The sequence below is a fragment of the Panulirus ornatus genome, chromosome 42, assembly GCF_036320965.1.
Source record: "Panulirus ornatus isolate Po-2019 chromosome 42, ASM3632096v1, whole genome shotgun sequence".
Lineage (NCBI taxonomy): Eukaryota > Metazoa > Arthropoda > Malacostraca > Decapoda > Palinuridae > Panulirus > Panulirus ornatus.
The window spans coordinates 11988990-12014386 of NC_092265.1; the positions used below are offsets into that span (position 1 = coordinate 11988990).

Here is a 25397-nt window from a genome sequence, read left to right on the forward strand (position 1 = left end):
GGAGTTTCAGTGGCGCGGGGGGGGAAGGGGTTGGCGTGGGATGGAGGGAAGGGGGGGCAGGCAAGAGGGGGCTGAAATGGAAAAGGAAGGAAAGCAAAGAAGAGGAGGAGGAAGGAGGGAGAGAGGAAGAGGAGGAGAAGGTGCACATTGCATGACGTCAAGGGCACGTTCCATGGAGGATGTCACCGACAGTGGTGTCAGCAGGATGGTGTCAAGTCACGGCACTGTCAGCCAGGATGGTGTCAGCCAGGTTGGCGTCAGCAAGGGATGCGTCAGGACTAACACCCGTGTTGTAAAGGTCGCGTTGCTAGCGTGTCAGCAGCCCTGACGCGTTGGCTAAATACTGTCCTCTCTCCTGACAACATTACTGTGCGTGTTGGTCCTCCTGACAACATTATCTTCGATGCTCATATGGTGACCACATTATCATCATCATTATCATTAATATTGTTGTTGTTTGTTGTTAGTATCGCTTTTGTTCATGACAATTTTCCTTGGTTGTTTGTCGTAGTGGTGGGGCAGAGCCCGGAGTCCCTACAACCTTAAGGGAGGAGCACTTTGCACCCGCCTCGCCCCTACACATGTTAGGGTCCTCGCCGGAACCTAACCTCCTCCTCGCCCCTTCCACACACACACACACACACACATATGAAACTAAAGCGGATTCTGAATCTCTTATCAACACACACACACATGAAACAAGAGCGGATTCTGAATCTCTTATCAACACACACACATGAAACAAAAGCGGATTCTGAATCTCTTATCAACACACACACATGAAACTAAAGCGGATTCTGAATCTCTTATCAGCTTCACGAGAGAGAAAAAGTCCACCCATCTGATGCCATTTGTCCCTCGAGTTGATGGCTTCGTCAACCTCTCACATAACGATTGATGACATGGGTTCATTCATGCCTGGCGTCCGGTCACTGCAGATAACATGAAAGTCTCTCGGTGCGAGACTGATATGTTTTTGTATATGCAGTTCCTCCACTGTTCTGCTACAGCCTCATGAATACGGTCGGGTGACATTACACGTCATGAATACAGATATACTGGGAGTACGATCAATACAGTCGGGCGATACATTACTTGTGTACAGAGGTCGAAGGTCGAGGTGTTCGACCTGAACTCGTATGGTTTTGATGTCGAGTTCCGTCATGTGTTTTAACCTACCGGTCTGTCACCGGTACACTGTACCACCATGCGCCGTACCGTACTGGTCGGTTAGCGGTACACCATACCATCATGCGCCGTACCGTACTGGTCTGTGTGCGGTACAGTGTGTCTGCAGCGCCCACCAGGACTGGTACTGGACTCCACGGTCTTGGTCCGCATGTCACTGTCGCCTTGTGAAATCTGTCGTCGATGATCAATATTACTTGATGTACACCCGAGGGTCGGGCCGCCACCCTCCACTGCCCTCACTCCCATGCCCTCATCCCCTCGCCAAGTAAGGGCACCTGACTGGCCGGGGGAAGCCAACGTACTACCCTCCTCCCACACGTCCCCCAACCATAGACGGCCCACCACCGTCCCCTCCCTCCCCACCATAAATATACATTGCTAAAGGAAATCAATATGAGAAAATAGACGTTTACTTCTGACGAGATTTATTTCCATTCCCATCCCTCTCTTCCTCCTTCCCTGCTCCATCGCCCGTGCCCCTGCTACTCCTTCCCTGCTCCATCATCCGTGCCCCTGCTGCTCCTTCCCTGCTCCATCACCCGTGCCCCTGCTACTCCTTCCCCCGTCCTTTTGCTGCTCCTTCCCTGCTCCATCACCCATCCTCTTCCTGCTCCTTCCTTGCTCCATCACCCGTCCTTTTCTAGCTCCTTCCCTGCTCCATCACCCGTCCTTTTCTAGCTCCTTCCCTGCTCCGTCACCCGTCCTCCTGCTCCTCCTTCCCTGCCCCATCACCCTACATCATCCCCAGAACACCAGAGGAAAGACCTCCATCTGCCATGGACGCCCCAGTACATACCCAGAAGTGTGACTCAGGCGCTGTATATCTATATTCACTTTTCTCACTCTTTCCCGGCGATCTCGCCTCTGCCATCTTTTCCACACCTGTTCCCTCTCCCGTCTGTTGTTGCATGTACTTCTGCTTTTCCGTGTTTCCCCTCTGTCTTCATCGCGTCCCAAAACTTGGATTTTGCCTAATTTTCATTTGTCTCCCTTACGTTACTGACCTCTGACCTAATTCCACATGGACTCTTGAGACCTCTGATCTGACCCCACATGGCCTCCCTTGCCCTCCAGACTTCTGACGCGACCCCCACATGGCTGACCTGACCCCCTCACTTGGCCTCGTTCTCCACATGCCATTAACTGCTGAAGCCACAAGTAATGTGAGGGAGCGCAGGTCTGGTGAGTCCCCGACTGTATGTAATGACTTTCGTCGTAGATTATTTGAGATGACAGAGCACTCTCCATCAGCACAAGCTGGGACAGCAGGCAGAGACCTTCACCATCAGCACAAGCTGGGACAGCAGGCAGAGAACTTCACCATCAGCACAAGCTGGGCCAACAGGCAGAGCCCACACCATCAGCACAATCTGATCCAGCGAGCAAAGCCTTCACCATCAGCTCAGGCTGGGCCAGTGGGAGGTACATCCTCAGTCTGCGGCCAAGGAAAAAAAAAATCTTATGACGTACCGATGACGTCAGAGTGTCGGACACACCAGTAATTGTATGCGACCGTGCAAACTGGGAGGCGATCTGAGTGACAGATCTGATGGTGCTTTTTTGGTGATGGGTTATCTGTCTGATGGGTTATCTGTCTGATGGGTTCTATGTCTGATGCGTTATATATTTGATGGGTTCTTTTATCTGATGGGTTTTATGCCCGATGGGTTCTATGTCTGATGGGGTATGTATCTGATGGGTTCTTTGCCTGATGGGCTATATGCCTGATGGGCCCTTCGTCTGATGGGCCATATATCGAGGTGGTAAGCCCTTTGAGCAGCAAGACCGTACGACCATTTGAAGATGAATGTACGACACTTGATTACGACGGTACGACCCTTAAAAGGTCAGACCTTCTTACATAAGGGTCGTACCACTGTGCTCAAGGGTCGTACAGTCAGGCTGAAGGCTGGTAGCGTTGAGGTCAAGGGTCGTACCTTCGTGGTTAAGACTCGTGCTATCGTGCTCAAGGGTCGCACAGTCGTACTCAAGGCTCGCACCGTCGTGCTCAAGGTTCGCACCGTCGTGCTCAAGGCTCGTACCGTCGTGCTCAAGGGTCGTACCGTCGTGCTCAAGGCTAGTAGCGTCGTGCTCAAGGCTCGTACCGTCGTGCTCAAGGCTCGTACCGTCGTGCTCAAGGCTCGTACCGTCGTGCTCAAGGCTCGTACCGTCGTGCTCAAGGCTCGTACCGTCGTGCTCAAGGTTCGTACCCTCGTGCTCAAGGCTCGCACCGTCGTGTTCAAGGCTCGTACCGTCGTGCTCAAGGGTCGTACCGTCGTGCTCAAGGTTCGTACCGTCGTGCTCAAGGCTCGCACCGTCGTGCTCAAGGCTCGTACCGTCGTGTTCAAGGGGCAGACAATTCCAGTTTACTTTGAACTCCAATACACACATATAAGACACCACAGACCAGAATGCGTCATACATCCCTTTATTTTCATCTGTCTTTTGTATAAACAGTGTTGTCGTCTGGACCCGGGACCGGCAGAGTAAATAAAAGAACCTGCATCCGGTCGCGCAGCCCCCCGTGGGGGAGACTGCAAGACCGTGAGGCATCGTACATCATCACCTCTCCTTGACCTGACCTGACCTCTCTCTCTCTCTCTCTCTCTCTCGAAAAAGAAGACTTGCGTTGGTGTGTACTGTCGTGGCTGGTTCGTAAGGAGGATGGACGGAGAACTTTACGACGACTGGGAGGGGAAGAGGAGGAGGAGGAGGAGGAGGACGAAAAGTCGTGGAGGTTTAAGACCGTCTGAGAGAGAGAGAGAGAGAGAGAGAGAGAGAGAGAGAGAGAGAGAGAGAGAGAGAGAGAGAGAGAGAGAGAGAGAGAGAGGTCGTCCGAGGGAAGATCACCTGGGGAGAGGTCGTCAGGAGAGGTGAGTGGAAGGGTTGGGGGGGAGAAAAGGACACCATAAAATCAACAAGAGAATTACACGTTTACTGCAGCTGGTTGACTGATACCGTCCCTGTCGACCACGTTCGACCATATCCTCCACCGCAGACTTTGACCTGAGCCGTAGGGTCGACTCAAAGACCAGGCTATCATATCCCAGGGTTTCGTACCCTCGTGTCTCAAGGGTCGTACTCCTCGTGACTCAAGGGTCGTACCCTCGTGACTCAAAGGTCGTACCCTCGTGACTCAAGGGTCGTACCCTCGTGTCTCAAGGGTCGTACCATCATGTCTCAAGGGTCGTACGCTCGAGGTTCTCAAGGGGGCCTTCGTAATCAAGAAATGAAAGTGACTCCCGCCCATCCGTCCATGACACATTGGCATCAAATGCTCACAGAAACCTGATATAAGTCGGGGGCCTGGGAGAGAGAGAGAGAGAGAGAGAGAGAGAGAGAGAGAGAGAGAGATGCTGTAGTGACGGTACTCCAGCGTTTGGTCATTTATTCTGGCACAGGCAGTAATTAGTGTCTATTATTCTTGGTAATGGAGGCTGACACTGTTGCGTTCTCACCCGACAAAGATTATTCATAGTGGAGGAGGATTTTTTTTTTTTTCTTCGGCAGGTGGTGAAGAAGTTGTCGAGGTGGCTGAATGAAGGCAGAGTTATGCATTGTCTGGAGTGAATGATAATGGCACTGGGAGTGCAGCGGAGGTATACAGTCCCGACGCCGTGCTGCTGCTGCTGTTGCTGCAGCTGTTTTTACTGCTGTTAAACCACTTAAGAGAGGAGCACAAGGAACGGCTGGGTGGCGGGGCTGGCGGACCGGGAGACGAACCCCCTTCCTCTCAGAACTCAGTAAGGTTGGGAGCCCCGCCTCTCTTCTGGAAGTGAGCGACCTTGCGAGTCCCCTTTCTTCTGGAACCTCTTGACCTTCCGGGGTAAGAAGAATGCACGACGGGATGTGTAAGAATGAGAGTGTTCGCCCACTTGACGCAATAAATGGGACGATGCGTTTCAAGTTGGTGGCGCTCACGACGGGCAGAAAGCCAGCCCGGAGGGAGGGGAGAGAGAGAGAGAGAGAGAGAGAGAGAGAGAGAGAGAGAGAGAGAGAGAGAGAGAGAGAGAGAGAGAGAGAGAGAGAGAGAGAATATTCCCGGGAAGAACTGCAGAGGACTTCCTCCAAGAATTTGTGGCGCTGGGTCCAGGAAGGCGACACTCCTTCCACGGAGAAAGAAATGAATATATCTCTCGGCCACGAGGGACGTTGGCCTCTCTGCTGTACACTGTTTTACATATACTTGTGTGCGTGTTGAGGGCGACTCTCGCAGCGACATGGGTGTTGCAGGAACACCAGCCTTTGTCTTCGGCTCTGCATGTCTTACGTTCTACTGTGTGATCTTCCAGTTGCGTCGGGAGCCACTCACTAACTGGTTCTTCGTGGTCTCGATCAACAGATATCTCCTAAGGAGACAGGAACCCTCCTTATGGAGCATCTAATGTTGTACCACAACGGATCAGAATGTTATCAGTAGCAGTTGTGTGTGAGTTCTGGACTACAGACGGAGGAGAGGCGCACTGGCGCACAGCCTCGGTAAGGACCAGCTCTGTGCAAACCTACAAGTGGTCGTTACCAATTACCTGGCAACACCTGCAACGCTCTCTGTTATCTGACGCCCGAGTCATGAAGTCCTAGAAGTGTTCCTCTGGAGAGAGAGAGAGAGAGAGAGAGAGAGAGAGAGAGAGAGAGAGAGAGAGAGAGAGAGAGAGAGAGAGAGGGAGATGAACGGGACCTTGCGAGACAGTCTGGTGAACGCCGGCCCACTGGTGTATGGCCCAGTGAAAGACGATCCCGGCGCAATGTAGGAGAGTGAACGTCGGTCGGTAGTATACGGTCCAGTGAACGTAGATCCACAGGCATATGACCCAGTGAACGTCTATCTGGTGTGTTAGCACGACTCGGTTCTTGAGGAAGCTGCACCTCCAGGATGCTGCTGCATCTCAGAATGAGGCTGCACCTCCGGGAGGAAGCTGCACCCGAGGCCACGGCACCATTTGTCATGCAGCTGCAAGAAAGCGTCCTTATCTATGTTGGTATATCATCATGGCGGCCGGGAACACCCGGGGCGGCGCGCTGGCTGCACACCAACCAAGGTTCCCAATTGCCCACCAAGGAAGGGTGGGCCGCTCTGCATGGGCCGGGGTGGGCCGCTCTGCATGGGCTGGGGTGAGCCGCTCTGAATGGGCCGGGGTGGGCCGCTCTGCATGGGCTGGGGTGGGCCGCTCTGCACGGGCCAGGGTGGGCCGCTCTGCATGGGCCGGGGTGGGCCGCTCTGCATGGGCCAGGGTGGGCCGCTCTGCATGGGCCGGGGTGAGACGCTCGGCACGAGCCAGGGTGGTGGGGCTGAGAGCGGGCCAGGGTGGGCTCCTGAATATGAAATCATGCCAGCTAAGGTTAATCTTTCATCATGTGTATATATTTCATCAGTCGACTCACAGGATCTGGTTAACAAAAAAAGGGGGTAAAAATATGAATTTCGTATCTAGCATCTCATTTTGCCACGTTACCAGGCCTTGTGTGCAGGAGGTTACGATGACCTGGTGATACACCGGAGGTGTGTGCGAGGGAGGAGGAGGACACGCCAAACCTCATGGAAATGGCCTCTTTGCCCTCAGGGTCACGTCTCAGCAGCTGGTGAGGGAAAGTGGAACACCGCAACAGATTTACCTGAAGCCATTAGCCACGAAGGTTATAGCCAGTCCTTTTTTTATTATGCGAGACTCACCACCTGGCAGGTGGCAGGGGGCGCCAGACTCACTCCACCAGCGGAGGAAGACCCAGCCACCAGCGTGGACAGGTGGTGACACCCCCATGCCCTCAGGCCAGCACCAGGTCACTCACGGCATCATCTGCAAACTTTTCCCCACCTGTCAGCGTCAGGGCGGCGGGGCCAGCCGAACCTCTGGTCCACCAGGAAGACCCACGGTCCAGGTTCAGGACCCGGTTATGTACCCTACCTTAGCCTGGCTGGTTAAGCTACAATTTACGTGCCCAAGTAATTACCGGGCGGCCATAGGTGTCAAGCGCTAGATACATTTGTCAGGGGATGGATACGTACGTCACGGCCTGACTGTATCTGTCACTGGGCGTAGTATCAGTGACAGGATGTTTCTGTCCTCGTCTAGATGTGTCATCGACCGGGGACAGACCCGTCATAACACGGGCCCGCTGGCGGAGGAGGAGGGAGGAGGAGGGAGGGTCGTCCTCGCCCAGCTCGAGGGGCTCGACCATCAAGACCACTGCGGTGGCTGATGATGAGCTCCTTCGGTCCTGCCCACCACGGGTGTGTGTGTGTGTGTGTGTGTGTGTGTGTGTGTGTGTGTGTGTGTGTGTGTGTGTGTGTGTGTGGGGACCAGAGTCCATGGCCGTGCACTGTGAGACAAGGGAGGTTGATGGCCTCGTCGCTCCTCCTGCCAGGCGAGCCTCGTCTGCTTCTGGCCAGCGGTCAGATGTTCAGTACTGCCATGTACGTACCTCCCGGAGCGCCCGACTGTGTACACATCACCAACTGTTGAGGGTAAACACACGTACACGCGAGATGAGGTGGTCATGATCACTGTATTCATGAAATGTACGTTATGCCTCGTTAACGCTGTAGTCAGTTAAGGGGAACTACGGACCTTGAACCGGTTCAGATATTCCCACTACGACATAACTTCCTGTGTCAACCTCACCTCACGCGGGCTTGTGGTGTGAAGAGAAATGTTTTGTATAGATGATGCTGGGAATGTTTGCCCTGCCCCGTAGCCTCTTGTACACGACTGTACCATATACTTAAATACGACTGTACCATCCCTGAGTATGACTGTACCATATCCTTAAGTACGACTGTACCATCCCTAAGCACGACTGTACCATCCTTAAGTACGACTGTACCATCCCTGAGCACGACTGTACCCTCCCTGAGCACGACTGTACCCTCCCTGAGCACGACCCCACCATCCCGAAGCACGACTGTACCATCCTTAAGTACGACTGTACCATCCCTGAGCACGACTGTACCATATCCTTAAGTACGACTGTACCATCCCTGAGCACGACTGTACCATATCCTTAAGTACGACTGTACCATCCCTGAGCACGACCGTACCCTCCCTGAGCACGACCCTACCATCCCTGAGCACCATCGTACGATCACTGAGCACGATTATATGATCCTTGAGCATGAGGATGAGCTTTCTAACCCTGAGTGCAACAGTTCGACCTTGAAGTATGATAGAGCGACCTTTGATGTCATCCTTCAAAGGTCAATCCATCATACCTAAGGGTCGCACCGTCGTCCTGGAGGGTCGTACCGTCATACTTGAGGGTCGTACCGTCGTACTTGAGGGTCGTACCGTCGTCCTCGAGGGTCGTACCGTCGTCCTCGAGGGTCGTACCGTCGTCCTCGAGGATCGTACCGTCGTCCTGGAGGATCGTACCGTCGTCCTCGAGGGTCGTACCGTCGTGCTCAAGAGCGGACACAACATGACAAAAGACAACAGTCATGAGAACAAGTCTTCCAATACAATGAGACAAAATGCGTTACATCTCAGCAGCGGTGCAGCAGCTACAGCAGTTGTGGCACCACAAGCAGTGGCAGTAACGTGACAGGCCAGCAAAAATAACACAGGCTCCGGCTGCAGCACAGCTAGCCAGTAACAGCAGAAGGTACATTCCGTTACAACAGGACCCAGCTACCGTTGGCGTCAACAGCAACACAGCCAACACCACCGTCAGCAACACTACACCAGTAATAGCATGACTATCAACACAGCCAACAACACCCGTCAGTAACACAGCCACGTCACCGTCAGTAACACAGCCAACAACACCGTCAGTAACACAGCCAACAACACCGTCAGTAACACAGCCAACAACACCGTCAGTAACACAACCAACAACACCGTCAGTAACACAACCAACAACACCGTCAGTAACACAGCCACGTCACCGTCAGTAACACAGCCAACAACACCGTTAGTAACACAACCAACAACACCGTCAGTAACACAGCCAACAACACCGTCAGTAACACAGCCACGTCACCGTCAGTAACACAGCCAACAACACCGTTAGTAACACAGCCAACAACACCGTCAGTAACACAGCCAACAACACCGTCAGTAACACAACCAACAACACCGTCAGTAACACAACCAACAACACCGTCAGTAACACAACCAACAACACCGTCAGTAACACAACCAACAACACCGTCAGTAACACTGCCAACAACACCGTCAGTAACACAGCCACGTCACCGTCAGTAACACAGCCAACACCGTCAGTAACACAGCCAACAACACCGTTAGTAACACAGCCAACAACACCGTTAGTAACACAGCCACGTCACCGTCAGTAACACAGCCAACAACACCGTCAGTAACACAGCCAACAACACCGTTAGTAACACAGCCAACAACACCGTTAGTAACACAGCCAACAACACCGTCAGTAACACAGCCAACAACACCGTCAGTAACACAGCCAACAACACCGTCAGTAATACAGCCAACAACACCGTCAGTAACACAGCCAACAACACCGTCAGTAACACAGCCAACAACACCGTTAGTAACACAGCCAACAACACCGTTAGTAACACAGCCAACAACACCGTCAGTAACACAGCCAACAACACCGTCAGTAACACAGCCAACAACACCGTCAGTAACACAGCCAACAACACCGTCAACAACACCGTCAGTAACACAGCCAACAACACCGTCAGTAACACAGCCAACAACACCGTTAGTAACACAGCCAACAACACCGTCAGTAACACAGCCACGTCACCGTCAGTAACACAGCCAACAACACCGTCAGTAACACAGCCAACAACACCGTCAATAACCAAGCCACGTCACCGTCAGTAACACAGCCAACAACACCGTTAGTAACACAGCCAACAACACCGTCAGTAACACAGCCAACAACACCGTCAGTAACACAGCCAACAACACCGTTAGTAACACAGCCAACAACACCGTCAGTAACACAGCCAACAACACCGTTAGTAACACAGCCAACAACACCCGTCGGTAACACAGCCAACAACACCGTCAGTAACACAGCCAACAACACCGTCAGTAACACAGCCAACAACACCGTCAGTAACACAGCCAACAACACCGTCAGTAACACAGCCAACAACACCCGTCAGTAACACAGCCAACAACACCGTTAGTAACACAGCCAACAACACCGTTAGTAACACAGCCAATAACACCGTCAGTAACACAGCCAACAACACCGTCAGTAACACAGCCAACAACACCGTTAGTAACACAGCCAACAACACCGTCAGTAACACAGCCAACAACACCGTCAGTAACCAAGCCATGTCACCGTCAGTAACACAGCCAACAACACCGTTAGTAACACAGCCAACAACACCGTCAGTAACACAGCCAACAACACCGTTAGTAACACAGCCAACAACACCCGTCAGTAACACAGCCACGTCACCGTCAGTAACACAGCCAACAACACCGTTAGTAACACAGCCAACAACACCGTCAGTAACACAGCCAACAACACCGTCAGTAACACAGCCAACAACACCGTTAGTAACACAGCCAACAACACCGTCAGTAACACAGCCAACAACACCGTCAGTAACACAGCCACATCACCACCGCCAGTAACACAGCCACGTCACCGCCAGTAACCAAGCCACGTCACCGTCGGTAAGCGAGCCACGTCATCGTCAGCAGCGTCAGGAGGACCGTGAGTGAGTCAGGCGTCAGGAGCGACACCCACTGCGGCGCCAGACACTCTGGCGGAACATGACCCAGACTGTGAGCTGGACATGACAAGTGGGGCGCACCCAACCCCTGACTCACACACCACTCCCCTCACTACTCTCACCTCACCCCTCCCCTCACTACTCTCACCTCACCCCTCCCCTCACTACTCTCACCTCACCCCTCCCCTCAATACTCTCACCTCACCCTGCCCCTCACTACTCTCACCTCATCCCTCCCCTCACTACTCTCACCTCACCCCGCCTCTCACTACTCTCACCTCACCCCGCCCCTCACTACTCTCACCTCACCCCTCCCCTCACTACTCTCACCTCACCCCTCCCCTCACTACTCTCACCTCACCCCTCCCCTCAATACTCTCACCTCATCCTGCCGCTCACTATTCTCACCTCACCCCTCCCCTCACTACTTTCACCTCACCCCTCCCCTCAATACTCTCACCTCATCCTGCCGCTCACTACTCTCACCTCACCCCTCCCCTCACTACTCTCACCTCACCCCTCCCCTCACTACTCTCACCTCACCCCTCCCCTCACTACTCTCACCTCACCCCTCCCCTCACTACTCTCACCTCACCCCTCCCCTCACTACTCTCACCTCACCCCTCCCCTCACTACTCTCACCTCACCCCTCCCCTCACTACTCTCACCTCACCCCTCCCCTCACTACTCTCACCTCACCCCTCCCCTCACTACTCTCACCTCACCCCTCCCCTCACTACTCTCAACTCACCCCTCCCCTCACTACTCTCACCTCACCCCTCCCCTCACTACTCTCACCTCACCCCGCCTCTCACTACTCTCACCTCACCCCTCCCCTCAATACCCTCACCTCACCCCTCCCCTTCCCACTCTCACCTCACCTTGCCCCTCACTACTCTCACCTCATCCTGCCCCTCACTACTCTCACCTCATCCTGGCTCTCACCTCATCCTGCCTCTCACTACTCTCACCTCACCCTGCCTCTCACTACTCTCACCTCACCCTGCCTCTCACCTCATCCTGCCTCTCACTACTCTCACCTCACCCTGCCTCTCACTACTCTCACCTCATCCTGCCTCCACCCTGCCCCTCACTACTCTCACCTCACCCTGCTCCTCACTACTCTCACCTCACCCTGCCTCTCACTACTCTTACCTCACCCTGCCCCTCACTACTCTCACCTCACCCCGCCCCTCACTACTTTCACCTAATCCTGCCCCTCACTACTCTCACCTCATCCTGCCCCTCACTACTCTCACCTCATCCTGGCTCTCACTACTCTCACCTCATCCTGCCCCTCACTACTCTCACCTCATCCTGGCTCTCACTACTCTCACCTCACCCTGTCCCTCACTACTCTCACCTCACCCTGCCGCTCTTACCCACTCACCTCACCCCGCCCTTTCCTACTCTCACCTCACCCTGCCCCTACCCACTCTCACCTCACCCCTCCCCTCACTACTATCACCTCACTCCTCCGCCCCTACCCACTCTCACCTCACCCCCCTCCCCATCCTACTCTCACCTCACCCCGCCGCCCCTTCCTAATCTCACCCAGCTCCTCCCCACTCACCCACCCCGCCCCATCTTACTCTCACCCCACCCACACCGCTCCCCACTCGTCCCCCTCTCCCACTCCTCCCCGCCTCACTGAAACCACAGCACCGCTGCCACGCCCGTGTCAGCTGTCAGTGTTTTTACCATTTTCCTTCCTTTTCCTGCATCTCCTCTTCCTCCTCCTCCTCCTCCTCCTTCCTTCCTTCCTTCCTTCCTTCCATCCTTCCTCCTTCTGGACACTCCTCCTCACAAACCTCACCACGAATACCAAGTCAGCTGTACATCACTGTTACATGGATTCACTGATGTGTCCATGTGATCACTGTGTGAGTGTGTGTGTGTGTGTGTGTGTGTGTGTGTGTGTGTGTGTGTGTGTGTGTTTACGTATCTGTACAGTACGGGGAGGGAGTTTTACATGCTACTACTACACCAACAGTAGTAGTAGTAGTAGTAGCCAAAATGCATGTGACAGGAGCAGTAACACACAAAACAAACACGGAACACGTGAGGAACACGAGCAGCAACATAGAAACAAAACCAGAGGTAACAGTAACAAAAGCGGGAGGGGGGGGCAACAGTAGTGGTAACGGAGGCAAGAACAACGGCAGGAGCACAGGGGAAAACAACGGGAGCAGAACAGGGAAAGCGGAAATAGAAATAAGGATATGTTTCTTTTCCCACACAGTTAATCCCGCTCCCCACACCTGCAGCAACAAGTGCGCCTCGGCTGCCGCTACTGAAGGAACAGCAGCAGCAGAAGTAGAACGAGCACCAGTAGCAGGATGAGGCACCACCAAGACCACACACGCCCATCGTGTCCACGGCAACCACGCCCACGCGTCCAGAGTCATAAGGGAGACTCCCATGATCACGCCCACGGGGCCCCCCGGCACTGGAAAGGAGACTCCCATGATCACGCCCACGGGGCCCCCGGCACTGGAAAGGAGACTCCCATGATCACGCCCATGGGGCCCCCCGGCACTGACCACGGTGTACTCCTGAAGATAAGCCGAGCCCCGGAATAATGTCTCGTTCCTGACGTAATTCATTTATATCTGGAAGTGCGTTCAACCCCTGTAGCTGTAGAGACGCCAGGTCATCATGCCCGAAGGTCACAATGTCCTGGCGTCCCACCACCCCTTCCAAATGGGACGGGAGAGGCCGGGCGACGCGTCCAGAATGAATACTGCGGAGTGGTGAGGTGTATGGTGGGGGAGCGATGGTATTGTAGCCTCCTGCATCCCGGCGGAACTTGGACATGTTCCTGGTGACCCGACATCAACACAGACGTGTCGTCCTCACCTCACCCCTGATACACGACGCGTACGACCCCCCTTGAGCACGAGGGTACGACCCTCTGGGTTTGACAGCCCTCATGGATCAGATCGAGGGCCTGGCCGTCGCACCCAGTTCACACGAAGGTACGGGAGGAAAAACTTCCTTCTCCTGGCCCGATCACTGAAGGAGCTGGGGAGGTGTTTTCTCAAGATCCGAGCCAGTGTACCGTCACGGCAGCGAGGGCACACACGCTGTTCTAAAGAGGAAAGTTTAAAAACAACTTTAATTACCTCCCGAACCTCGAGAAGAAGATAGAGCAGATTTCCAGTTTACCATCACACCTCCAGCAGGGGGTCGCTCTCCGTGTAGTCTGACTGGACACCACACCTGGTCCTGGGAGGGGGAACACCACAGATGGTAGTGGGAGGACGACGCCACACCTGGTACTGGGAGGGGGAACACCACACTTGGTAGTGGGAGGACGACGCCACACCTGGTACTGGGAGGGGGAACACCACACTTGGTAGTGGAAGGACAACGCCACACCTGGTACTGGGAGGGGGAACACCACACTTGGTAGAGGGAGGACGACGCCACACCTGGTGCTGGGAGGGGGAACACCACACTTGGTAGAGGGAGGACGACGCCACACCTGGTGCTGGGAGGGGGAACACCACACTTGGTAGAGGGAGGACGACGCCACACCTGGTGCTGGGGGACACCACACTTGGTAGTGGGAGGACGACGCCACACCTGGTGCTGGGAGGGGGAACACCACAGATGGTAGTGGGAGGACGACGCCACACCTGGTGCTGGGAGGGGGAACACCACAGATGGTAGTGGGAGGACGACGCCACACCTGGTGCTGAGGAACACCTCATCAGCTAAGCATGTTTCAGCTGTCAGTGAAGTGTAACCTTGAGATAAATGATATCTGAGACATATAACACTGGCTGACGTGTGATATGTGGTGGTGCAAGGGTCAGAAGCTGACGTGCGACCTGTGGTGGTACAGGGGTCACGGAGTGACGTGCGACCTGTGGTGGTGCAGGGGTCACGGGGTGACGTGCGACCTGTGGTGGTGCAGGGGTCATGGGGTGACGTGCGACCTGTGGTGGTGCAGGGGTCACGGAGTGACGTGCGACCTGTGGTGGTGCAGGGGTCACGGGGTGACGTGCGACCTGTGGTGGTGCAGGGGTCACGGGGTGACGTGCGACCTGTGGTGGTGCAGGGGTCACGGGGTGACGTGTGACCTGTCATGGGTCGTGGGGCTGAGGTCACTGGCAGACATATGACCTGTCGTGGGGCTAGGGTCACTGAGCAGACGTGTGACCTGTCGTGGGCCTGGGCTCACTGGCTGAGCGAGCCAGGGCCAGTACAAGACCCGTAATCAACAGGATCATTTGTCAAGTGTTGACGCCAGACCAGCAACATACACAGGCCACACTGAATTGCTATTCGGCAGAGTACAGACCCCTTTGACGACTCCTTTCATTTGGATGTAAACCAGAAACTTGTTTTCATAAGTAAACTCTTCCCGTAAACTGCCGATACTTGCCTCTCTGCTTTACAGAGTTGGCCAATGCCCTCTGCAGAGGTGGACGACTCACAAAATCTTGTACCCGGGAATACTGGTCACCCAAAAACAGCAGGAAACTTATCGAGTTCAAAAATCTGTGGTCCTTAGAAAGTTGATAACTTGCTCGTTTGAACTCTCATCATCCATGATCCCACCTGGCTTTGTCCACTGTCTGACCCGCACACGTAACGCTGAGAAGCAGGAATTAAGTTACAAGATACGTGTGACCGATCCTCTGTTCCCCCCCTTGCGGTACGCGAGGCTGGCTATGAAATGAGGCCAAACTACAGCAGGGAGCAACCAGCTCTCTGAGGAGGAGGAGGACACATTATACCCCTGACGACCCGCTGCAGTCTTAATGTAAATTTCCAAGTCCCACACTTTCCTGGTCGAGCTGGAATGCACGACCTGAGACAGGATGGCCACAAGTCCTGCATGATTAATGGTGTCCAGGGCCACCACCTTGAACGAGGAATAAACTACCTACTCTGACCAACACGGCAGCTCGAACCCACACCGACAGAGACTAGGGCCAGCTGGGCCCAGCACCCACACCACTCCCCACGGTGCGCCCCCTTGAAGTCACCAATATCAGAACCTCGACTCCCAAGTAGAGAAAACACCGACACAATCAAGTGGAGGAGCGATACATGCACCAGGAACACGAAGACCCACAAGTGACGCGTTACACACGGTCTCGTTCGATTACTTGTGTCACCAAGACTTTCAAGATCTGAAGACGTTGGTCACCCTCGACGTAGCCCTCGTCTCTCCCGTGTGCTCTGAGCGTCTCTCTCTCTCTCTCTCTCTCTCTCTCTCTCTCTCTCTCTCTCTCTCTCTCTCTCTCCATCACGACGGTGGCGTCTTGAGCGCCACTGGCCGTGGCCAGTCTCCCTCCCCCCCGCACGACTCCCTCGTGGGTAACCATACATTACATGACCCAGGAGGAAGAAGCTTCAGAATACACATACAAACGCAGTCATGGGTGTGATGTCACTGTGGGGAAGAAGACGTGGCCATGAACGTCGCCGGAACAAGATGGGTTCCTGTAACTTAATCCTTTTCTGCCAGGTCAGCTTACAGGAGACGAGGGGAGACGGGGGGGGGGGATAGGAGGAGGAGGAGGAGGAGGAGGAGCAGGAGCAGCAGCAGCAGCAGCAGCAGCAGCAGCAGCAGCAGCAGCAGCACCGCACAGCCCCAGGGAGGAACTAAGGCAGTATGTCATACTCACGACAGTGTGTCATACTCACGACAGTGTGTCACATTCAGGCAGTAATGTTACACTCAGATGGTCGTCCTGTGCTGGTGTGTGTGTGTGGTTCTCGGGCAGCAGCAGGCGCGGGAGGCTCTTGTGACAACAGCCAGTGTACAATATTCCCTTTAAGTCGGTTGTTCTTACAGAACACACCGGATGTCGTGGCGGGAGACATGCCACGAGCTGTTGTTGCTTGAGAGAGACTTGTTCAGCCGGACAAAAGCCGTCGAAACTCAATGGGAACACTAGGTCAGGTCAGGGCAAACCTGAGAGGGTCAGGAGGATCCCAGGTCAAGCCAGGTCAGGGTGGATATACAGAGGTCAGAGGGATGCCAGGTCGGGTCAGGATGGACATCATGTAAAGGTCATGAGGACGCCAGGTCAGGCCAGGGTGGACATACGGAAGTCAGGAGGGATACCAGGCCAGGTCAGGGTGGTCATGCAGGGGTCACACTGAGGGGAAATCAAACGAGATGTGCATCAGCAACACACCTTGGGGGACTGGTCATAGGAGGCGACAAAAAAAGACAGATGTATGAGGATGGTGCCATGAACCAGCTGACATCCTCCAGCATCCCTCTCAACCTCTCATTTATCCAATAAATGGGTCGGTAATAAATGCTGTCTTACCCTTAAGAATGTCCAGGAAGACACCACGTTACGCCACACGTATGAAACGGAGTCAGGCTGGAGATCCCCCAACGCTGGCTGGTAAACGGAATTAACGCAACACACCGACGCAAAGCTGAGGATAAGACATCACTTTAAAAGAAAAAAAATAATTAACATCCTGCTTAAAAGTCACCTTGCGCTACGTAGCATGACAAAGATCCCGGGTGAAGGAGGGGCGTCAGCAGGAACCGGGGCGATGCAGCAGCACCAGCACCAGCACCACACCCCTCCCCAGCAGGAGAGGCTAGAGAAGGTGGAAGGGATGTGTTGCAGGTGGTAAGGGTAACGACGCCACGTACAATACGTATAATGGCATGTTACCTCCGCGAACCATCCCCCTCATAATGGCCTTGATCGTCATTCCTCACCAAGTGTACGTGAATCTCTCGCCCGCGGCGTTAAATAAGAACTATACAGACGGGTGTGTGTGTGTGTGTGTGTGTGTGTGTGTGTGTGTGTGTGTGTGATGTGGGGAGGCCCCCCCGACCCCCCCAGCTGTGCTGAGCCCCGCCAGACATGGCAGGGGGACGGATACAAAGGAGTTTTCCTGGTATTCCGGCCACGTACATCATAACAATGCAAAGCTGCCACCTCATATTCTTCCTGAAATTCCATGAATTGTTTTCAAGGAAAATCTCCGGCAGGCGCTGCTCGTGCAGTCATTACACCCTCCACCTTCCAGACCCACGCCCTCTCTCTCGCCCTGCCTCTCTCTTACTGATTACTGACTAAAGTGTACCAGATAACATATCGTACCACGACGCTGCTGGCAGGAAACCGTAATGCACGGTAAAAGGTATAATTATATATATATATATATATATCTTTTTTTTATTTTTTTTTTATATACTATTCGCTATTTCCCGCGATAGCGAGGTAGCGTTAAGAACAGAGGACTGGGCCTTTGAGGGAATATCCTCACCTGGCCCTCTTCTCTGTTCCTTCTTTTGGAAAATTAAAAAAAAAAAAAAAAAGAGAGGGGAGGATCACAATTGAGCGCGTGATCAACTAAATTCCTTGCCCATCCACAGGGAAACGAAACATGATAAGTTCCCAAGTGCTCTTTCGTGTAATGATCACATCATCAGGGGAGATACCAGAAAGAAATATAACAGTCAGCTGATATACGTCTCTTCGTTGTAAATCAACTGACTTATATTTCTTTTTTGTATCTCCCCTGATGATGTGATCATTACACGAAAATGCACTTGGGAACTTACCATGTTTCACTTCCCTGTGGATAAGGAAGGGGTGCCTAAATGTGTGTGGATGTAACCAAGATGTGAAAAAAGGAGAGATAGGTAGTATGTTTGAGGAAAGGAACCTGGATGTTTTGGCTCTGAGTGAAACGAAGCTCAAGGGTAAAGGGGAAGAGTGGTTTGGAAATGTCTGGGGAGTGAAGTCAGGGGTTAGTGAGAGGACAAGAGCAAGGGAAGGAGTAGCAATACTCATGAAACAGGAGTTGTGGGAGTATGTGATAGAATGTAAGAAAGTAAATTCTCGATTAATATGGGTAAAATTGAAAGTTGGTGGAGAGAGGTGGGTGATTATTGGTGCATATGCACCTGGGCATGAGAAGAAAGATCATGAGAGGCAAGTGTTTTGGGAGCAGCTGAATGAGTGTGTTAGCGGTTTTGATGCACGAGACCGGGTTATAGTGATGGGTGATTTGAATGCAAAGGTGAGTAATGTGGCAGTTGAGGGAATAATTGGTATGCATGGGGTGTTCAGTGTTGTAAATGGAAATGGTGAAGAGCTTGTGGATTTATGTGCTGAAAAAGGACTGATGATTGGGAATACCTGGTTTAAAAAGCGAGATATACATAAGTATACTTATGTAAGTAGGAGAGATGGCCAGAGAGCGTTATTGGATTACGTGTTAATTGACAGGCGTGCGAAAGAGAGACTTTTGGATGTTAATGTGCTGAGAGGTGCAACTGGAGGGATGTCTGATCATTATCTTGTGGAGGCTAAGGTGAAGATTAGTATGGGTTTTCAGAAAAGAGGAGTGAATGTTGGGGTGAAGAAGGTGGTGAGAGTAAGTGAGCTTGGGAAGGAGACCTGTGTGGGGAAGTACCAGGAGAGACTGTGTGCAGAGTGGAAAAAGGTGAGAACAATGGAAGTAAGGGGAGTGGGGGAGGAATGGGATGTATTTAGGGAATCAGTGATGGATTGCGCAAGAGATGCTTGTGGCATGAGAAGAGTGGGAGGTGGGCTGTTTAGAAAGGGTAGTGAGTGGTGGGATGAAGAAGTAAGAGTATTAGTGAAAGAGAAGAGAGAGGCATTTGGACGATTTTTGCAGGGAAAAAATGCAATTGAGTGGGAGAAGTATAAAAGAAAGAGACAGGAGGTCAAGAGAAAGGTGCAAGAGGTGAAAAAAAGGGCAAATGAGAGTTGGGGTGAGAGACTATCAGTAAATTTTAGGGAGAATAAAAAGATGTTCTGGAAGGAGGTAAATAGGATGCGTAAGACAAGGGAGCAAATGGGAACTTCAGTGAAGGGCGTAAATGGGGAGGTGATAACAAGTAGCGGTGATGTGAGAAGGAGATGGAATGAGTATTTTGAAGGTTTGTTGAATGTGTCTGATGACAGAGTGGCAGATATAGGGTGTTTTGGTCGAGGTGGTGTGCAAAGTGAGAGGGTTAGGGAAAATGATTTGGTAAACAGAGAAGAGGTAGTAAAAGCTTTGCGGAAGATGAAAGCCGGCAAGGCAGCAGGTTTGGATGGCATTGCAGTGGAATTTATTAAGAAAGGGGGTGACTGTATTGTTGACTGGTTGGTAAGGTTATTTAATGTATGTATGACTCATGGTGAGGTGCCTGAGGATTGGCGGAATGCGTGCATAGTGCCATTGTACAAAGGCAAAGGGGATAAGAGTGAGTGCTCAAATTACAGAGGTATAAGTTTGTTGAGTATTCCTGGTAAATTATATGGGAGGGTATTGATTGAGAGGGTGAAGGCATGTACAGAGCATCAGATTGGGGAAGAGCAGTGCGGTTTCAGAAGTGGTAGAGGATGTGTGGATCAGGTGTTTGCTTTGAAGAATGTATGTGAGAAATACTTAGAAAAGCAAATGGATTTGTATGTAGCATTTATGGATCTGGAGAAGGCATATGATAGAGTTGATAGAGATGCTCTGTGGAAGGTATTAAGAATATATGGTGTGGGAGGCAAGTTGTTGGAAGCAGTGAAAAGTTTTTATCGAGGATGTAAGGCATGTGTACGTGTAGGAAGAGAGGAAAGTGATTGGTTCTCAGTGAATGTAGGTTTGCGGCAGGGGTGTGTGATGTCTCCATGGTTGTTTAATTTGTTTATGGATGGGGTTGTAAGGGAGGTAAATGCAAGAGTCCTGGAAAGAGGGGCAAGTATGAAGTCTGTTGGGGATGAGAGAGCTTGGGAAGTGAGTCAGTTGTTGTTCGCTGATGATACAGCGCTGGTGGCTGATTCATGTGAGAAACTGCAGAAGCTGGTGACTGAGTTTGGTAAAGTGTGTGGAAGAAGAAAGTTGAGAGTAAATGTGAATAAGAGCAAGGTTATTAGGTACAGTAGGGGTGAGGGTCAAGTCAATTGGGAGGTGAGTTTGAATGGAGAAAAACTGGAGGAAGTGAAGTGTTTTAGATATCTGGGAGTGGATCTGTCAGCGGATGGAACCATGGAAGCGGAAGTGGATCATAGGGTGGGGGAGGGGGCGAAAATTTTGGGAGCCTTGAAAAATGTGTGGAAGTCGAGAACATTATCCCGGAAAGCAAAAATGGGTATGTTTGAAGGAATAGTAGTTCCAACAATGTTGTATGGTTGCGAGGCGTGGGCTGTGGATAGAGTTGTGCGCAGGAGGATGGATGTGCTGGAAATGAGATGTTTGAGGACAATGTGTGGTGTGAGGTGGTTTGATCGAGTAAGTAACGTAAGGGTAAGAGAGATGTGTGGAAATAAAAAGAGCGTGGTTGAGAGAGCAGAAGAGGGTGTTTTGAAATGGTTTGGGCACATGGAGAGAATGAGTGAGGAAAGATTGACCAAGAGGATATATGTGTCGGAGGTGGAGGGAACGAGGAGAAGAGGGAGACCAAATTGGAGGTGGAAAGATGGAGTGAAAAGGATTTTGTGTGATCGGGGCCTGAACATGCAGGAGGGTGAAAGGAGGGCAAGGAATAGAGTGAATTGGAGCGATGTGGTATACAGGGGTTGACGTGCTGTCAGTGGATTGAATCAAGGCATGTGAAGCGTCTGGGGTAAACCATGGAAAGCTGTGTAGGTATGTATATTTGCGTGTGTGGACGTGTGTATGTACATGTGTATGGAGGGGGTTGGGCCATTTCTTTCGTCTGTTTCCTTGCGCTACCTCGCAAACGCGGGAGACAGCGACAAAGTATAAAAAAAAAAAAAAAAAAAAAAAAAAAAAAAAAATATATATATATATATATATATATATATATATATATATATATATATATATATATATATATATATATATATATATATATATGATGAGTTAGATTGCTGTTACTATTGAAGAACCTAACGAAGACATGACAGTAAAATGAGACCACGGTATGACTGCCATCTGGCCATGAGCAAAGTGCAGGAGTCTATCTGTGAAGAGGACAGGACCTGGGGGCTGATAATCTACCTGTGAAGAGACTTGGGAGCCAGCAATCTACCTTTGAGGGGGACTTCGGGGTTGATAACCCAACCTGTCCATCGTCAAGAAGCCACTGAAGTACGAGCCTCTGAGAACTCAAACGTCAAAATGGTCGTTGTCAAACTAGTGTCAAAGTATATGGGAAAAAGACGACGAAAAACATAAAATCACTTGTAGTGTACATCAAACGTGAAGTTTACATCACGTGCCTGGTCACCTCAGGGGTAAACTGACTCCCTAGCCAAAGGGTACACAACACGTATATGTGATCAGGCAGGTAAACTACGAAGGAAAAGGACGACTGAACCATTAGTCTTGGCCATGTAACCCGCGACCTCATCATGACAGACCAGCAGATCTCCTGCTATCTCTCATCCCATGTTGGAGCAGACACCAGCCATGAACACGACTAACTAATGACCTCATCATGGCAGACCAGCAGGTCTCCTGCTATCTCTCGTCCCATGTTGGAGCAGACACCAGCCGTGAACACGACTAACTACACACTTTTCAAACTTTTCAGTGGACTTCATGTCACTACTGAGCACTGCTTTCAAAATGGAAAGAAGGAATCAGTCCACCGCAGTGCAGGACATAACAGGAAACTAAATAAGAAGGAAGGTGACCACATGTGTGGAGAAACACTTGTCCTTGGAAGGAGGAGGCGACATAGTGTACTGAGCTGAGTGAAGGACGTGTTTCTGTGACCATCATAAGCTTAATAATCTGTGAAACAGAAAACGGCAGTTAAGATAGACGGAGCCACGAGTCTGATGACACACACACACATACATACACACACACAGACTCACAGATACACATACATACACACACACACACACACACCTTGATGTAAAGGTCTTTCGCGATTAGTTAACTCATCATATCTGTAATATCTCAACTGTGCAATTTCAACTGTATGGCTGCCCAAATCAAATATACGTATTATTCATTCACACACACACACACACACACAATATATATATATATATATATATATATATATATATATATATACGCAAACATACGCTTACACGGGATTTATCCGGGAGGGCGTGACGTGACGCCCCCCTGCCCACCTAACGCACAACTCAATCCTACCCCCCATCCAGCCTAACCCACCCCCCCAAGCCCCGACGGACGCCTTCCTAAATTATATAAGTAAAAACTTTCCCGACGATCCATCTCCCCTGGGAGTCCCTCACCTGACAGTTGTGTGGGAGCCGCCGCCGGGGTGGGGGGGGGAGGGGGTTGTCCCCCAGCCCTCAGGACCCTGGCTAACCCCCCAAAACCACCACCAAGCAACTAACCCGAGGCCTCGCCTCCACAGGAGCCAACACGCAACGATCTAGCCAGGGTGGGGTAGACACACACACACACACACACACACACACACGCAAACAGTTAGACGCAGACAGTGTTAAGGGTGTTGTAGTGAGGTAAGTGAGGACGCACAAGTGCCTATGTCTGGAATTTGTACCAATACCTGGGTGTCCAGCCAATACACAGATCCCACTGCCACCGTCACCACAGGCGGGACGTGTGGCCCTCCACGGAGCCCTTCCTCTCGCCCTGCACTACGCCTCCCTTCAGGTCCTCCGCATCCCGCGTCCTCTCCCATGCCATCAGGTGTCCCCTCCCATGACAACAGGTGTCCCCTCCCATGCCATCAGGTGTCCCCTCCCATGCCACCAGGTGTCCCCTCCCATGACAACAGGTGTCCCCTCCCATGACAACAGGTGTCCCCGCCCATGCCATCAGGTGTCCCCTCCCATGCCAGCAGGTGTCCCCCTGCCCTGCCAGCAAGGTGGGGGAGGGGGAGCCACCTGAGCCAGCCAGCCAGCAGCAGTAAGATGACACTGGTGGGCTGCGCTGGCCTCACCACACAGCCCCCACCACACCCACACCACCACCACCACAGCTGCTGCTGGTAGTGCTGTAGTGCCTCCCGTTTTTCACCTGGTGTTGAGGTTATTGGAGATGTTGTGGGCTGCGATACAGCTGCTGGTGCAATGTGCTCCCGCCGCTGCTGCTGCTGGTGTTGTGGTGGTGGTGGTGGTGGTGAGGTTGTGTCAGCAGGTGTTACTGTTGATGCTGGTGATGTTACAGTAGTGGGTGGTGGATGTGAGGACGAGGCTGAGGGTTCGAACCCTGCTACTCTTGTGTGTCCACGGCAAGGGCAAGCGCACCAGTAAGTACCAGGGTACTGGCAAGGTAGGAGCCCCGGTAAGTCCAGTGTTGTGGCTGGGTAAGTAACACTGACTCTAGTCAAACAGTCCATGTGCGGTAATATTTCATCATATATAATGCATATATGTCTATGTGTGTACATATAATACATATCTGCCTGTGTGTGTACATATGATACATATATGCCTATGTGTATGTACATATAATACATATCTGTGTGTGTGTGTACATATAATACATATCTATGTGTGTGTACATATAATACATATATGCCTGTGTGTACGTACATATAATACATATCTGCCTGTGTGTGTACATATAATACATATCTGCCCTAGTGTGTGTGTGTGTGTGTGTGTGTGTGTGTGTGTGTGGAATGATGTATACATCCGTGTGTTTCAGCTCATCACTTATAATATCATTACACCCAATTAACCCAGCGGGTAATTATCTGGATCCAGGTGACGGTGTCTTGGGTAATTACTGAATTAGTTCGGGTGTGGAGTTCTCTGACCCAGAGTTGACCGGCCAACAACTGGCGATTAATGGACCATCTCCTAATCCGCTCTGTCTGTGTAATTACTGTCCACGCCTCCAGCTGTTCCCCCCTGACGCATCGTCTGCCACACCAGTGCCACTGAGCCACGGACGCTCCTCCGTTGTCTCCTCCCCGTACCCTGTGTACCGGGACTCACACCGCTCTATGCATACGACCCATCCTCTCGGCCACCAACCACTCTCCCCCAACACACACACACACACACCTCACCATCTGTGTGTGTGTATGTGACAGACACACACACACACCTCTGTGGCTTACCACCGGCTGTCTGTTGTGCTGCTTCAGAAGCTGTGGGGGTCTTCAGCTGCTGTGAGGAGAAAGGGGGGGAGGGGTGGTCATGTAACTCTTGGGGGGGTTCATATAATTCTTGTATTCTTGGGGGAGGGGGTCATGTAACTCTTGTACTGTCTCTGATGCTGTGACAGGACGCAGCAGCTGCTGCTGTTGCTGTGACTAACATCTGTTTGTTCTTGCAGTGTGCGCCGTCCGCGGCATGAATGTCTTTGCTGTGTACTAACTGTGTGTGCTGCTGTTGCAGACGCGCTGTGCGGGCTGCTGCGGTGCGGACGGCGCGAGGTGTGCCTACTTCAAGACAGGTTCACTGCTGTGTGTGTCAACAAGGCGGAAGTCACGCGCAACGGGTGAGTACCAACACACACACACACACACGAGGACATAAATAATTAAGCAGCGAAACAGGTAAAGAAGAGTGAGGGAAAGGTTAGGCATAAGAGAGTAATGAAGCGAAGCTAAAGGTAGACCTTTTGAAAAGGTAAGAACATCCTGGGAAGGAGAACA

At 52.0% G+C, this 25397-nt stretch overlaps 1 protein-coding gene across 3 annotated transcripts in view; it reads left to right on the plus strand.

Annotated features, from left to right (window-relative positions):
• The window catches only part of Cow (Proteoglycan Cow), a 308738-nt gene that overhangs the window by 138474 nt on the left and 144867 nt on the right, over window positions 1–25397 (plus strand). For all 3 annotated transcript variants that reach the window (XM_071686536.1, XM_071686537.1, XM_071686538.1), the window contains exon 3: window positions 25138–25240. In XM_071686536.1, coding sequence (XP_071542637.1) covers window positions 25138–25240 — 103 coding nt within the window. The remainder of the gene's footprint in view (window positions 1–25137; window positions 25241–25397) is intronic.